Source organism: Aethalodelphis obliquidens, unplaced genomic scaffold (genome assembly GCF_003676395.1).
Source record: "Aethalodelphis obliquidens isolate GAN/ISIS:26980383/991018 unplaced genomic scaffold, ASM367639v1 scaffold28, whole genome shotgun sequence".
Classification (NCBI taxonomy): Eukaryota; Metazoa; Chordata; class Mammalia; order Artiodactyla; family Delphinidae; genus Aethalodelphis; species Aethalodelphis obliquidens.
The window spans coordinates 6,916,642-6,933,277 of record NW_020837972.1 but is presented as its reverse complement, the minus strand read 5'-3'; the positions used below and the strand labels follow the sequence as shown (position 1 = coordinate 6,933,277).

At 45.8% G+C, this 16,636-nt stretch overlaps 1 protein-coding gene across 9 annotated transcripts in view; it reads left to right on the top strand.

The window, feature by feature from the left end:
- KCTD10 (potassium channel tetramerization domain containing 10) overlaps nucleotides 1-16,636 on the top strand; it is a 43,468-nt gene that overhangs the window by 9,944 nt on the left and 16,888 nt on the right. For 7 of the 9 annotated variants that reach the window (XR_003436672.1, XR_003436674.1, XR_003436676.1 and 4 more), the window contains exons 3-6: nucleotides 5,758-5,927; nucleotides 8,550-8,639; nucleotides 8,962-9,014; nucleotides 10,303-10,498. Coding sequence is in view for 1 of the 9 variants with exons in the window: in XM_027124496.1 (XP_026980297.1) it covers nucleotides 5,758-5,927; nucleotides 8,550-8,639; nucleotides 8,962-9,014; nucleotides 10,303-10,498 (509 nt within the window). In the remaining 8 variants the exon portion in view is untranslated. The remainder of the gene's footprint in view (nucleotides 1-5,757; nucleotides 5,928-8,549; nucleotides 8,640-8,961; nucleotides 9,015-10,302; nucleotides 10,499-16,636) is intronic. The other 2 variants (XR_003436679.1, XR_003436677.1) reach the window with 1 other exon arrangement.

Below are 16,636 nucleotides of genomic sequence, written 5' to 3'. Positions count from 1 at the left end.
TGGGTGGCAGACTCTCTTGCACTACACGCCCTTCTGCCTGCCTGAGTTGTATACCGTGTGCACGTAATTCCTCAACAGAGAGGAGCGTGGGTGTTGGGGGCGGGCCTGGATTTGAGCCCTGCTCTGTCCCGTGGTAGCTGTCCCGGCTAACCGCTGTGGGGCAGTTTCCACGTATTTGGCATTGTGCTCACACAGGCTCATTTGCTGTTCACTGGTGATGTGACACTAGTCGAGTGACTTTTTCTCTGAGCCTCTTTCCTCATTTAAAAGTTGCAAATGATAATGCTTTTCGGGGTTGTCATGGGGATTACATGAGGACGTTAGAAAGCCCTTGACAGAGGGCCCGGCACTTTGGGAGACTCAGTAAATGGGGGCTGTCTGTTATTGCTTTAGTCCTGCCTGGGCTGGGGTGTAGAGGGGCCGGGGCTGTGGGGAAGGGTCTCAGCACGCTGTGGAGAAGTGGCCTGCCTTGGCCTTGTGGGATGAGGGTGTTGCGGTCTCACGTTCCCCCTACAGGGGTCGCTCTTCTGAGAGGACACGGTGGCAGTGATTAGGCCTTTCCCAGACTCCTCCCCAGAAAGGTTCAGTTCCTGCAGTGCTAGAATTTCTCCCGGAGCCCTTGTCATTGTCATCATTGGCGGGTGGATTTATGTGGCCCTTTCGTAACACGACTTTTGTCCGGCCCTCACCTGTAGTTGCCTGCCTCATCCCTGTTGCTTGTAGTACTTTCCCGCCTTAAATGGTGTCTGGTCTCTGGCTAATGTTTTTGGAGTAAGGAAGTCTATAAACTAGATCAGAGAAGAGAGTCATTAATCTAATTATCAGTAGGCGTTCCCTAGAAAACCAGTGGGGCAGTGGAATAAGCAGGAAAACTGCAGTACCCGCAGGCCTCCTGCCTTATGCAAAATTCTGAAATAAGTTGAAAGCGTTTAAACCGCATAATGTAACAAACTCCCCTGTGCCCCGACTCAGACAAGGACTAAAACATTACCTGGACCCATGGGGCTTCTCTTTACCCTCTCTGCCTCTCTCCCTTCTAGCCATGACCTCTAAGTAGCTTGACTGTGGGGTCACTGGGGTGGATTTCAGTCTTTGCTGCACAGAGTCACCCTCAGAGCTAAACCTTGATGCCTGTCGTCCACCCACCCCACCCCCGCCCCCGCTCCTCAGCCAGATGTAACTGGACAGGGTGTGGTGGGCATTAGGACTTTAAGAGCTCGAGGTGGGATTCTAATGCGCGGCCAGGGCTGAGAACCACTGGTGTGGGGCTTTGCGTGAATTACTGTTACTACAGCTGTTTATGTCCGTAACCACCGTATAGTTGGTGCATTTTTAAACATCATATAAACGGTGTTACATGTTATAGCTTGTACGTAGCCTTTTAGCTTTTGCTTTAGTGAGCGTTATGCCTGTGACATTGATCCATGAGAAAACAGCTCTAGTTCACACATTTCCCTGAAGTAGAGTGTTCCATGCAGTTTAAGGATCCATGTTCTGTGATGGTTATTTAGGCTGTTTCCAGCGTTCACTGTTAGGAATATTATCATTCTCCAACACTCTCCCAGTGCATGTGTGGGCTCTGCTTCCCAACCCTTGCCGCATCATGGCACACCCAGAAAATAATATTTTTACTTTGGTGAATGAAAAAGCTCTGGAGTCCCCAGGCCCCAGCCAGCCCCACCCCACCCCCCCACCCCCCCGGCCCAGGGCCCACAGCATTAAGGTCCTACCCACCATTGGGAGCTCTGTCCTGGAGTTGATTCCCAGGAGGGGAATTGGGGATCATATCCTCGACTTGATGAGGTGTTAGCGGTTGTGTCAGTTATCCTCCCCACGGGGGTCTGAATTTTTGCCAGCACCGGGCGCCTGTCGTCGTTTGCTTACCGCCAGTCCGGTGCTTGTGATACGGTACTGTGTTTTTTATTTAGCATTTCCAGTGCATTGAGTGACATGTTTATTGGCCATTGTGTTTCATCATTTAGCTGCCGGACAGTATCTTTACACGTTTTCCCATTTTCCTTTTTTCTTTCTTTGTAGAAGTATATATTCCGGATCATATTTCTTTGTGGTCTTATGTTGTAAATGTCTTCTCCCAGTCTGATTTGTTGACTTTGATACCTCGAAGTTTTTACATTATTTTTTACATTTAGATCTTTGATCTATTTCAGTCAGTGGTGCTCAACCAGAGATGATTTTTGACCCTCAGGGACACTTGGCAACATCCAGCGACATTTCTGGGTGTCACGTTTTGGGTGTGGGAATGCTATTGGGTGGAGGCCAGGGATGCTGCTACACACCCTATGGAGAGTCTCTCCATAACAAAGAATCACCCGGTCTAAAGTGTCACTAGTGCTGAGGCAGAGAAACCCTGCCCTAGAGATTCTGATTTAGGAATGAGGCTACTTCCAAGAGTCTGAATTTGTAACAAGGACCCAAGTACCTTAGGCAACTTACGAACAGGCAAGTTTGGGGACCATAAAAATCTAAATACCTTAGTATGGAGAAGGAGAGGTCAGTGAAAGCTTCCTGGAGGAGGTGGGGGAGGGAAGGAGAGAGGATGTACCTGGTCTGCTGGCGGGGCTGGGAGGGGGCAAGCCCGGCGGTCCAGCCCCCCGTCTCTGAGCCAAGCCTCCTCCCAGGCACCCCAAAAACCACGCAGACCCCCTTCCTGGGGGCTGGAACATTCTGCCTCTGGATGCCGCTGCCACTCCCGTCTGTTCTCCAGTGATGATGCCATATGTAAAGGGCTCACCATCAGAGACCTATTTGATGGCTGCTGGCAGACCCGGCATTGTGCTCTGTGCTTCCTGTACATTCTCTCATCTTACCTTTATGCCAGCCCACGGAGGAACCATTTTTAGAACAGGAAACCGTAGGACAGAGAAGTTAAGTGAGACACCAACGTCATCCAGCAAGTAGGTGCAGAGCTGGGTTTCCAGTACAGGCCTGTGCTGTCTCACTCAACCCGTCCCAGAGCCTCCGGGTCTACACCCCTCACTCTTCTTTCCAGCCCTGCCAATGGGGCCAGGGAGCCCAGGTCGCCCTGACCTGGCTTGGCTTCCCTTAGCTTGTCTATATGCTGGGGACTGGAGCTGACTGTTTCAAAGGGATCGATTCCTGCTTTGAAAGCAACTAAAATATTTTGAAGTCAAAATGTTAATTGAAACCTCATGGAGAGTGCGTCTGGCTCTGCTCTTTTTTTTTGCCCTTATTTGTCCAAAGTATGATTCCTTCACCACAAGCATTTCCTGACAGCATTCTTGAGCCAGAGCCCAGTGTCACGGTCCGCCTGTTCGTTTATGGAAACTCTGGACTGTCACTTGGGTAATTGATTTCAGGGGCCCTCGTTCTTTCTGAGTGGCTGCGTTGTCCACGCATCAAAGGCAGACGAGGACATTTTCTTCCCAGAGCGGCTGGGTGGAATTTGTTGCCCTTTCTCCCAAAGACTGAGGTTCTACGTGTCTTCTCAATTTCGTATGATGAAAAGAGTTTTCCTACGAGTTCCTTGCTTGTTCTTTGTGGTTTAGGTCTGCCTCCCCAGCTTTTGGGAGTGTCCCTGGACCTCCCTGAGCCTCTGTTTTCATCTGAGGAGAATGCAGGGGAATGAGCCTCCATCACCAGGAACTATTGGGGAGATAATACGGTCTTTCCATACCTTGTCGGCTTGCTGGAGGGAGACCACTTGATCCACGGTAACAACAAGGGTCACAGGCTGCTGGCCAGCAGGCCCTGTTGTGGCTGCCCTGTCGTGGGTTAATGACAGGTTTTAAAAAAAAATCAGTTTACTGTTCTTTAGAAGTCTGGAGATTTCACAGGGAAATCTGCATTTTTGGCTTCTCCTGGAACATCAGGGGCTCTGTCAGCCCTGGGCCTCATTCCTGCCTGGCCAGTTTTGGCTGGAGTGGGAAGAACCCCCTTGGGGGGCGGGGGCGGGGAGAGGCAGGGCCTGGGCTGTGGTCCGCCCTGCCCACCTGCACCTGGTTATCCTGTGTGCTCAAGGCCCCTGTAGGCATCTGAGCTGCAGAACAGATACTGAGTCCGCACTTTGTTGTCTCAGCTGGAGAAAGGAGCGGGAACATAATGTCCAGCGGGCACTGTCAAGGTGACAGGATTTACCACACCTGTGAAGGCCTCGTTGTCCTTCCTCGGATCCAGGGTCTGACTCCAGGCCACACATTTGCTTTGTGTTTGCCGAGATTGGGGATTAACTTCTTGCTGTACTCAGGAAGCCATAGCAGCGTGGAAGTGCCGCGCAGAAGGCTCTGGAGGGACGAGACGGGACCTTTAACCAAAGGCCCAGGAACCGTGGACTGAGGAGTAGTTGCAAAGCGGAACGTGGAAATGGCCTCCTTGTCAACTCTCCTGGTGATGGCGGCAAAGAACACTAACTAGTGCACTAGAACACCTGAGCACACTTGGCGGGGCTGGACTCGGGGGAGGCGGGCCGACTTGTGACCGGACGTGAAAAGGTTCCTTGGCTGCCCTTGGCCTCCATTGGCCTCTGCTGCTGATCCAGGGCCTGGGATCTGAGGAGGATTTGGGAAGACATAGTGGTCTTAGAGTGGAAACCTGGCTCTTTTCCCAAGCTGAGGGAAAGCAGGGGCAGAGAATGAGTGATTCCTGTGTGAACCTCCTAGCTTCCCTGGGCGCTGGCATTTCCTCACCTGCAGTGCGCAGCAGGAGACTTGGGGCCCCCTTCCCGGGGTGACCCTGCTTATCGGGAAGGCCGGGACTTCTCCGTCTGTCTGGCTTCACGTTTTCTCTTGAGATGTACTTGGTCTTCACCTCAACCCTGCTTCCCCTTCTGGTACCTCCTCCTCCCCTTCCCAGGCTCCAGTCCTCTTTCCTCTTCCCAGTAGCATTTGCATTTCAGCGGAGGAATTTCGAGAAGCGAAGCCGCATAGCGGCCCTGCAGACCAGGGCCAGGACTGGAGACTGGAGAAGACACTGAGAAGCGGCAGGACTCGCCTTGTCCCCACCCACAAGGCACCATTTCGCACTGTGCCTGGTTCCGGTCAGCAGCTGGAATGTGTTTCCATATCTCATGAATGCCAGCGCCATCTCCCCAAGTTAGACTGAACTGCTTGAGGGCAGGGTCTGGCTGGTCACCATTTTATCTCTGATCGCTGTCATTAGCCACTAAACACTTGTTTGGGGGGTTACGGATGGAATTTTCTGTAGTGGTGCTGGTGAGTGCCTGGGGGTCACCCTTGGGAGTCAGATGTCACTGACTCCCTGCAGCGTGAGCCGTCTGCTTCCTTAGAAATGGCTCTGTTATTTGGGAGTCCGAAAAAAAAAGCTTTGTTGTAAAAGGGAATAGATATTGTCACACCAGAAGCCTTTCCCCTGTCAATGGGATGTGCTCATTTGGACCCATTTTATCCAGGTGTGGGGTAGGCCCTCTTGCGATATTCTTAACATAGGGATTTTTGAGGTACTTGAGGAACATGCTTTTAGGCCCCAGGGGCCGTGGACTTCCCTGGCAGTCCAGTGGTTAAGACTCTGTGCTTCCTTCGCAGGGGGCACCGGTTCAATCCTTCCTTTGCTGTGGCCAAAAAGTTAAAAATAAATAAATAAAATAAAGGAGCCCAAACCAGTGAGTCTGGGGTGTGCTCCTCTGCAGCCAGCGGGGCCTGGTCAGCCCTTTGCTGGTAGCTGGGCAGGTGGGGCCGCAACCCTCTCTGTGGTCCTGCTCTCCCCGGAGGTGGTGGGAGCCAAGAGACACCCCAGCTCTCCTCCCGCCTCCTCCCACCACAGGCTGGATCCTCATTGACCGGTGTGGGAAGCACTTTGGTACCATACTCAACTACCTTCGTGACGGGGCGGTCCCCTTGCCTGAGAGCCGCCGGGAGATCGAGGAGCTGCTGGCAGAAGCCAAGTACTACCTGGTCCAGGGCCTGGTGGAAGAGTGCCAGGCAGCCCTGCAAGTAGGTATCACCTTTTCTCCCCGTGTGGGCGGGGAGAGCCCCAGACTCATCTGCCTTTCTCACTGTCCCCCTCCCTCATTGAGCTGTTGTGAGAGTTAATGAGTTGACCCCGGAGCTGCTCCCCTCTGGCCTGCGTGACCTCCGAGAGGCTTCCCTGTGATGCTGAGGCCACCTGACTGCTCTCTGGCTTATTTCAGCCCCCATGGTGTTGGGTCCTCTCCCTGTGTGCGTTGTAACCCTTCAGTACCGAGCCATGGGGTGTAAAACCTGATCCTTCTCTGGACTCGTTGGGAGACTTATTCTCATCCCACAAGTCATTGTTGAGAGCCCAGCGTAATCTCTACAGACAGACACCCCTCACTCCTCAGCTGGACTGGGGAAGGACTGCTGGGGTCAAGTCTAGGGACAGTAAAATCCCTACAAAACCAGAACGCTTCTAGATGTAGCCAGCAGCCATTTATTTCAAGGCAAGTTAAGACATGGCAGAGAATCAGAAGAACCCCTTTGCGTTGTCCTAGGAATTGGATCTGTAAACGTGAGGCTCTTGGGTGGCTCTCCACTGGGACAGTACCCACGATGCCAGTCTGCCTGAGGAACTGGTATTTGCCTGAGGAGCTGTTATTTGCACCACCCCTGCCGCTACTGCCAGTCTGTGAACTCTCTGTAAATCTAACTGAATGTTGTAGCTTTTACTTTGTTATTTTTTATTTCATTGGTATGTTTATTAAAGTAATGCATGTAAAGCGTTTACCAAGGCAAGTTAGTATTGTAAGCTAGGTTGATGTCAAAAACACTAGCATACGCCTTCCACCCACTCCCACCCCTGCAGCAGCCTTTTAATTCTTGCAGCAGTTCTTTACTCACCTATTTCTTATATTATTTATTGATTTTCCAGTTTACCACATTATCTACTGGCGTTTCTGTAGAAGATTAAAATTTAGCTCATGTACCACCCCAGCCACTACCAAACTTGCCTGCACGTATTCCTTCTCCCAGTATAGTTTATCACAGTTTTGATTAAATCCGTACTCAGAGTTTACATTGAGTTGTGTAAATATTGTTAACAGGTGAGCCACAGAGTATACAGTGATTATTTCCTTTCTCGTGTAACTTTTCAGTTTGCCAGAATTAGTGATCGCTTCATTGTCTTTTGTTTGCTTGGTTTTCTAAGCTCACATCCCTAATTCAGCCCTAAATTCTCAGAAACTTCAGTCTCCTTCTGGTATGTTCAGACACATCAGGGAATCTGTTTCATCTTTGTCTTAGAGACATGCCCTCTGGGTTCCTTTTTGTGGTTTCTGTTAGTCTGAGATTAAACCTCCAGGACTGACCTCCTAATTTCTCTCGCCCTTATCCTTCTATTTTCTCAGAGCGTTTTTTCAGTTTTATCTTTTCAACGCTTCTATTGAATTTTTCATTTCTGCTATCGTATTTCTGACTCCCGAGAGCCTTTTCTAGTTCTCCGAGTGCTCTTTTTTATATAGCACGCTGATCTTGTTTCATGGGATGCGGTATCTGCTCTCATCTGTCTGATGATACTATTTGAAGTTTTCTTTCTGCTGCCTTCATTGTGTGACTCCTTCTCTTACTTTTTCTCTTTGTTTTGGTTTCAGTCTCATATTTGGGAGGCTTTCCGGGTATAATCTGATGGTCCTTGGTCTGTTGAAATTCAAGAGTAAAGGCTCTGAAACACTGTATGTATTGTTGTCCAGTGGGCTTCAGTGGCAGATGATAAGGCTGGCTTTTTCAGTGGGAACTCTCAATGTCAGAATCTGTAAGCCTTTTTTTTTTTTTTTGGACAGGTGGTTCCCTGTAGAGGAATCCTCCACTCTCTTGCCTGGTGGGTATAAGCCCAACTGGCTGCCTTCTGAGATCTGAGTAGGAGAAGGGGCTGGGGTGGGGGTAGGGCTCACCATTTAGTGTGTAGATGGTTCACTTAATCTCCCGTTTTTGGAATAGCAGCTCAGCCCTGTCTTCTCCTGTACAAACTGCTCCAGGAAAGTGGACTTTTCTCCTGCCCGTCTGGGGTAGGGGATCCATCTGGAGGTCTCACCAGTGCTTCTGTCGACTAGCAGGCAACCCTCTGCTCTTGCCCTGAGTCCACCAGCCTTCAAAGCTGTGGATTCTTTCCCATCTGCCAACTTAGGTTTCAGCGTTCTGCTCCTTGGTTATCACTCACTTGAGACCTGCTTTCCAGACTTGAATTTTTGACATCTTTTGTCTGCTGACCTCACTTTTCCCATTCTTTCTCTCCTTATGGGCTTATAATTCCTCTGCAGTCATTGCAGTGGGGTTTTAGGAGCTTTGATGCAATCATATTTCATCTGCCATATTTAGGGTTTATTTTTGAGTGGCTTCCTGGGCTGTGAAATGTGTCATTGTTGTTAGTATTTATATGCCAAGCACCCTGGCATACAACAGTCCTGGCCGAAGAGCGGGTTCATTGGAGAACTCCACTCCTGGTCGTCCCCCATCCTACTTCACTGGTGCTGAGAATCCTCCTCTCTTCCCAGCCACGGCTGCCCCATCTCCCCTCGCCAGAGTCCGTCTTTGCCCGGCAGGCCAGCTTAAACAGTTCAATGCTGGGCAGGCCTCCCAGGCTGAAAGCATGTTTTGTTCCAGCAGAACAAAGATACTTATGAGCCTTTCTGCAAAGTTCCTGTCATCACCTCATCCAAGGAAGAACAGAAACTTATAGCGACTTCAAATAAGGTATGGTGGAGGCAACCTTGTGGCATTTCTTTTGCTACCAAAAGTGGTGGAGGTTATTCTGAGTAAGTTTTGGAATAAAAATGTGCGAAATTGCCTGGGCAAGGCCTGAGAAGGGGTCAGGAATGGGAGAGTATAGCTCATCTTTTGTTTCTCCTGGTGCTGGCTCACGCAGTCTCCCTCTCCAGCCCCACCCCAGCCAGCAGGCTATGCTTATCTGCCTCTTCAGGCGGATGGCAGGGCTCCAGTGCTGTGGGAAGCCGGTGGTCCTTTGCACCTGCACTCCAAGTGACTCTCTTCTTCCTTTTTTTAAAACAACCCACAGCCAGCCGTGAAGTTGCTCTACAACAGAAGTAACAACAAATACTCGTATACCAGGTAAGGTGTTGGCCAGAAAAGACATCTGCACTCAAACCAGCCAGGCCCACTCCCCTCGTTCCCTTCAGATGAGGGTGGCCTTTTTGCACCTCTAGAATGCCCAGATGGATCGATAGATACGAAATCAAATTCACACATACCATAAAATTCACCGTTTAAAAATACACAATTCAGTGTTTTTTAGTATATTCAGAGTTGTGCTACCATCACCACTTACCTAATTGTAGACCACTTTCATCACCTCAGAAGGAAACCTATACCTGTTAGCAGTCACTCCCCATGGCCCCCACCCTCTTATCTCCCCCAGCCCTAGGCAACCACTACTTTGCTTTCTGTTTCTATGGATTTGCCTACACCGGACATTTCATATATGTACAATCTTATAATATGTTGCTTTTTGTGTCTGGCTTCTTTCACTTAGCATAACGTTTTCAAAGTTCATCCACGTTGTAGCACGCATCAGTACTTCATTCATTTTATGGCTGAAAAATACTCCATTGTTCAGACAGACTACATTTTGCTTGTCCATTCATCAGTTGATGGACAATTAGGGTTGTTGCCACCTTCTGGCCGTTAGGAATAATGCTGCTGTGGACATGCATGTACACATACATGTTTTCATTTCTCTTGGGTGGATACCTAGGAGTGCAATTGCTGGGTCATATGGTAACTCTACGTTTAATCACTTGAGGACCTGCCGAACTGTTTTCCAAAGTGACTATGCCATTTTATGTTCCCACTAGCAATATCTACAGGTTTCTAGAATGCCTTTTGGCTCTTGGGAACACGTGGCTCTAAATCAGGAACTTATGGGTTGTAGGGGTATTAGATGAAGTTATTTAAGACCCATAAATGGGCCCAGGATAAAAAGTCTCCCTCGGGCAGGTCACTCAGCCTCTCATGTGGCTCTGTGGGGCTCTCCCCCATGTCCCCAACCTGGTGCCTCTGCCTGCAGACCCCGTGGTTTCAGCATTTCATTCCTGGCTGTTGCACAGCAGGGCGTCCGCCCTAGCTCGCTGGTGAGGAGCGCAGACTTAGAGGCCAGAGCTGTCTTTTTGAGGCTCAGCTCTGCCATTTATTAGTTTTTGGCCTCAGCCAGTTCCCTAATTTCTCTGACCCTTGCTTTCCTTTGAGCTTTGGGGACTGTAGTGCCTTCTTCACGGGCTTACTGTGAGGTTGAAAAGGGATGTTGGAGATAATGGGCCCGGTGTGTGGAAACACTCCCCCACTAGTGGTGGCTGTTAACACCAGCTTGTAATCAATCACTTTATCAAATGTTCTTTTGCAGCAATTCTGACGACAATATGTTGAAGAACATCGAACTGTTTGATAAGCTATCGCTGCGCTTTAATGGAAGGGTCCTGTTCATAAAGGATGTCATTGGGGACGAAATCTGCTGCTGGTCCTTCTACGGCCAGGGCCGCAAGATCGCTGAAGTCTGCTGTACCTCTATCGTCTACGCCACCGAGAAGAAACAGACCAAGGTAAGGGCCTCCAGAGGACGGTTCTGAGTGGCTAGTCTGAAATCTGTATTTGAAAAACTTCCCTTTCTCCTTGAGCAAAATACACTTCAAGAGGGAAAGGCTCTAAAAATGCTTTCCTTGACTCTTGACTGCTCGTTGTTCAAATATTCATTCTCTTTTGGGCCCTGGAAAGATCCAAATGTAGGCTTGGAAGAACAGAATGGCGTTTCCTTTCTGACACCCAGTAAGTATAGACCGTCATACTGCTCATGGGTTCCTTTTCTGTAAAGGTTGATTCAGACAGGTCCTTGTACCCGTGTGTACCCCGCTGCCTGCATTTTCTCCTCTGTCATCAACGATCTGACCCCACCTATGCCAGCTCCTTGCCGTCTTCCTCTCGACGCTGTTTCCCACCACACTGGCCCCATCCATCTCACTCATCAGGAGCAGTGCTACCTTCAAGGTCTTGACCTTGGCCTTCTAGTCGTGAGCCCCTACTTCCTTGTCATCTGTCCTCCTCTTACCCACCGACTTGGGCAGCCCTCCACCCTCACGGGGCCCTCTCAGCACTCCTTGTGAATCTGGGTGGCTTCTTCCCAGCATGTGACTCCCTGACCGATCTGGACTCTGGACCCATTTTTATGTCATCCTCTGCAAACCAGTGGACCTGACCTCTCCCTTGGCTCTGTCTCTGTGATGTTTTGCAAAGCTGCATCATGCTGCAGAGTGTGGTTAGAGATCTGTTCATTGATATTCACTCCCTTTAGGTTTCTGCTTGCCTACCCTCCTCCTTAGGCTATGTGACTGGGTTGTTTTTGTCTTTTGTTTTCCTCCCTTTTATTTTTTTCTTTTTATTGAAGTATAGTTGATTTATAATGTTGTGTTAATTGCTGTACAGCAGAGTAACTCAGTTATACATATTCACATTCTTTTCCATTATGGTTTATCACAGGATATTAAATATAGTTCCCTGTGCTATACAGTAGGACCTTGTTGTTTATCCATCCTATATATACCAGTTTGCATCTGCTAATCCCAAACTCTCAATCCATCCCTCTCCCATTCTATTCTCTGTGTCTATGATTCTGTTTCATAGATAGGTTCATTTGTGTCATAATTTAGATTCCACATATAAGTGATATCATATGGTATTTGTCCTTCTCTTTCTGACCTACTTCACTTAGTATGATAATCTCTAGTTGCATACATGTTCCTGCAAATGGCATTATTTCTTTCTTTTTATGGCTAAATAGTAGTCCATTGTATATATGTACTACATCTTCTTTATCCATTCATCTGTTGATGGGCATTTAGGTTGTTTCCATGTCATGGCTATTGTGAATAGTGCTGCTATGAACATAGGGGTGCATGTATCTTTTTTTGAATTATAGTTTTGTCTGGGTATATGCCTGGGGATTGCAGGATCATATGGTAATTCTGTTTTTAGTTTTCTGAGGAAAACCTCTACGCTGTTTTCCACAGTGGCTGCACCAACTTACATTCCTACCAACAGTGTAGGAGGGTTCCCTTTTCTCCACACCCTCTCCAGCATTTGTTATTTGTAGACCTTTTTCTTTTTTTTGAAGGTATTTTATTTAATTTTTTTGTGTTTAACTTTTTAATTTTTATTTTATATTGGAGTATAGTTGATTAACGATGTTGTGTAGACTTTTTAATGATGGCCATTCTGACTGGTGTGAGCATGTAGTTCATTGTAGTTTTGATTTGCATTTCTCTAATATTTAGTGATGTTGAGTATCTTTTCATATGCCTATTGGCCTTCGGTATTCTTTGGAGAAATGTCTCTTTAGGTTTTCTGCCCATTTTGCGATTCGTATGTTTGTTTTTTTGTTGTTGAGTTGTATGAGCTGTTTGTATATTTTGGAAATTAAGCTCTTGTTGGTCGCGTTATTTGCAAATATTTTCTCCCATCCTGTATGTTGTCTTTTCGTTTTGTTTATGGTTTCCTTTACTGTGCAAAAGCTTGTAAGTTTGATTACGTCCCATTTGTTTATTTTTGTTTTTATTTCTGTTGCCTTGGGAGACTGACCTACATTGGTATGGTTTATGTCAGAGAATGTTTTGCCTATGATCTTTTCTAGGAGGTTTATGGTGTCATATCTTATGTTTAAGTCTTTAAGCCACTTTGAGTTTATTTTTTTGTGTGGTGAGAGGGTGTCTTCTAACTTCATTGATTTACATGTGGCTGTCCAATCTTCCCAACACCGCTTGCTGAAGGGACTTTTTCCCATTGTATATTCTTGCCTCCTTTGTTCAAGATCAATTGACTGTAGGTGTGTGGGTTTATTTCTGGGCTCTCTATACTGTTCCATCGATCCATGTGTCTGTTTCTATGCCAATACCACACTGTTTTGATCAGTGTAGCTTCGTAGTATTATCTGAAGTCTGCGATGGTTATGCCCCCTGCTTTGTTCTTTTTTTTCAGGATTGCTTTGGCAATTCTGGGTCTTTTATGGTTCCATGTGAATTTTAGGACTATTTGCTCTAGTTGTGTGAAAAATGTCATGGGTGATTTGATAGGGAATCATGTTAAATCTGTAGATTGCTTTAGGTAATATGGCCATTTTAACAATATTAATTCTTCCAGCCCAGGAGCATGGGATATCTTTTCATTTCTTTGAATCATCTTCAGTTTCCTTTATTAATGTTTTATAGTTCTCAGCATATAAGTCTTTCACCTCCTTGGTGAGGTTTATTCCTAAGTATTTTATTTGGGGGGTTGTGATTTTAAAAGGTATTGATTTTTTTTACATTCCCTTTCTGATACTTCATTGTTGGTGTGAAGAAATGCAACCAATTTCTGTATGTTAATCTTGTGTCTTGCTACCTTGCTGAATTCATTTACCAGTTCTAGTAGTTTTTGTGTGGAGTCCTTAGGGTTTTTCTGTATATAGTATTATATCATCTAAATATAATGACAGTTTTACCTCTTCCCTTCCAATTTGGATACCTTTTATTTTTTTTTCTTATCTGATTACTGTGGCTAGGACTTCCAATACTATGTTGAATAGAAGTGGTTACAGCGGGCATCCTTGTCTTGTTCTAGATTTTAGCGGGAAGGCTTTCAGCTTTTCACCATTGAGTATTATATTGGCTGTGGGTTTGTCATAAATAGTTTTTACTATTTAGAGATATGTCCCCTCTATACCCACTTTGGTAAGAGTTTTTATCATGAATGGATGTTGCATTTTTGTTAAATGTCTTTTCTGCATCTATTGAGATGATCATGTGGTTTTTGTCTTTTGTTTATGTGGTGTATCACATTGATTTGCATATGTTGAACCATCCTTATGAATTTGGGATGAATCCCACTCGGTTGTGATGTAAGATCTTTTTTATGTGTTGTTGGATTTGGTTTGCTGATATTTTGTTGAGAATTTTTGCACCTGTACCATCAAAGATATTGGCCTGTAATTTTCTTCTTTGGTGGTGTCTTTGTCTGGTTTTGGTATCAGAGTGACGGTGGCTTCATAGAATGTCCTTGGCAATGTTCCCTCCTCTTCAATTTTTTGGAAGAGTTTGAGAAGGATAGGTATAAGTTCTTGTTTGTATGTTTGGTAGAATTTGCCTGTGAAACTGTCTGGTTCTGGACTGTTGTTTATAGGGAGTTTTTAAATTATAGATTCTATTTCAGTTCTATTGATTGGTCTGTTCAAATTATCTATTTCTTCTTGATTCAATTTTGGTGGGCTGTATGTTTCTAGAAACTTGTCCATTTCTTCTAGGTTGTTGAATTTGTTGGCATATAATTGTTCTTAGTATTCCCTTATGGTTTTTTGTATTCCTGTGGTATCAGTTGTTATGTCTCCTTTTTCATTTCTAATTTGTTTATTTGAGTTCTCTCTCTTTTCTTCTTCGTGAGCTTGGCCAGAGGTTTATCAATCTTGTTTATCCTTCAAAGAACCAGCTCTTGGTTTTATTAATTTTTTTATGTTGTTTTTTAAATCTCTATTTCCCCTCTGATCTTTATTATTTCCTTCCTTCTGGTGACTAGGTTTTGTTTTTTCTTCTTTTTCTAATTCTTTTAAGTGGTAGATTAGGTTGTTTATTTGAGATTTTTCTCGTTTTTTTGAGGAAGGCCTGTATCTATGAAGTCCCCTATAAGAACTGCTTTTGCTGCATCCCATAGATTTTGTATGGTTGTGTTTTCATTGTCACTTGTCTCAAGGTATTTTTTAATTTCCTCTTTGATTTCATCATTGACCCATTGGTTTTTTAGTAGCATGTTGTTTAGTCTCCATGTAATTTTTTTTTCTCATTTCTTTTTCTGTGGCTAATTTCTAGTTTCATGCTGTTGTGTCAGGAAAGATGCTTGAGATAATTTCTGTACTCCTAAATTTGTTGAGGCTTGTTTTGTGCCCTAGTATGTGGGTCAATCCTAGAGAATGTTCCATGTGCACTTGAAAAGAATGTGTATTCTGGTTTTTTGGGATGTAATGTCATGAAAATATCAATTAAGTCTAACTGTTCTATTGTATCATTTAGTATTTCTGTTGCCTTATTGAGTCTGTGGAAGATCTGTCCACTGATGTGAGTGGGATGGTAAAGTCTCCTACTGTTGGGTTGGCCAAAAAGTTCATTCAGGTTTTCCTGGAGGGTGGCACAGAAAAACCCGAACGAACTTTTTGGCCAACCCAATATTGTATTCCTGTCAATTTTCTCCCTTTATATGTCTGTTAGTATTTGTTTTATGTATTTGGGTGCTCTTATATTAGGGGTATATATGTTGATGAGTATAAAATCTTTTTCTTGTATTGATCCTTTTATCATTATATAGTGTCCTTCTTTATCTTTCTTTATGGGCTTTGGTTTAAAGTCTGTTTTTTGTTGTTGTTGTTTGTTTGTTTTGTGGTACACGGGCCTCTCACTGTTGTGGCCTCTCCTGTTGCGGAGCACAGGCTCCGGACGCGCAGGCTCAGTGGCCATGGCTCACGGGCCCAGCCTCTCCGCGGCATGTGGGATCTTCCCAGACCGGGGCACGAACCCATGTCCCCTGTATCAGCAGGCAGACTCTCAACTACTGCGCCACTAGGGAAGCCCTGTTTTTTCTGATATTAGTATTGCGACCCACACTTTCTTGTCACTTCCGTTTGCATGAAATATCTTTTTCCATCTCTTCACTTTCAGTCTGTGTGTGTCCTTTGCCCTGAAGTGGATCTCTTGTAGGCAGCGTATTGTAGGTTCTTTTTTTTTTTTTTTTTTTTTTGCCGTACGTGGGCCTCTCACTGTTGTGGCCTCTCCCGCTGCGGAGCACAGGCTCCGGACGCGCAGGCTCAGTGCCCATGGCTCACGGGCCTAGCCGCTCCGCAGCATGTGGGATCTTCCCGGACCGGGGCAGAAACCCGTGTCCCCTGCATTGGCAGGCGGACTCTCAACCGCTGCGCCACCAGGGAAGCCCCGGCTCTTGTTTTTTTAATCCAATCTGCCACTCTGTGTATTTTGACTGGAACGTTTAGTCCATTGACATTTAGGGTAATTATTGATAGATATGTATTTATTGCCATTTTAAACCTTGTTTTCCTTTTGTTTTATATTCTTTGTCCTTTTTGTTTTTCCTTTTGTGGCTTGATGATATTCTTTTGCATTATACTTATGTTCTTTTCATTTTTTGTGAATCTATTGTATGTTTTTGATTTGTGGTCACCCTGTTTTTCAAGTATGTTAAGCCCTTCCTATATATATTTGCCTTAGACTGGTGGTCATATAGGCTCAAACACATTCTAGGGGGAAAAGACTCTACATTTTCTTACTCTCCTCCCCAACATTTTATGATTTTGATGTCCTCTTTTACATCTTCATGTTCATCCTTTTGCTGTTCATTGTGGTTATCATCACTTTCACAGAAAATACTTTTTTTTTTCGGTACGGGGGCCTCACTGCTGTCCCTCTCCCGTTGCGGAGCACAGGCTCTGGACGTGCAGGCTCAGCGGCCATGGCTCATGGGCCCAGCCACTCCACGGCATGTGGGATCCTCCCAGACCGGGCCACGAACCCATGTCCCCTGCATTGGCAGGTGGACTCTCAACCACTGCACCACCAGGGAAGCCCGAAAATATTTTGATTTTTTTTTTTTTTAAATCTGTATAGTGGCTTTTTTTTTTTTTTTTTTTTTTTTTTTTTTTTTTTTTTTTTTTTTTT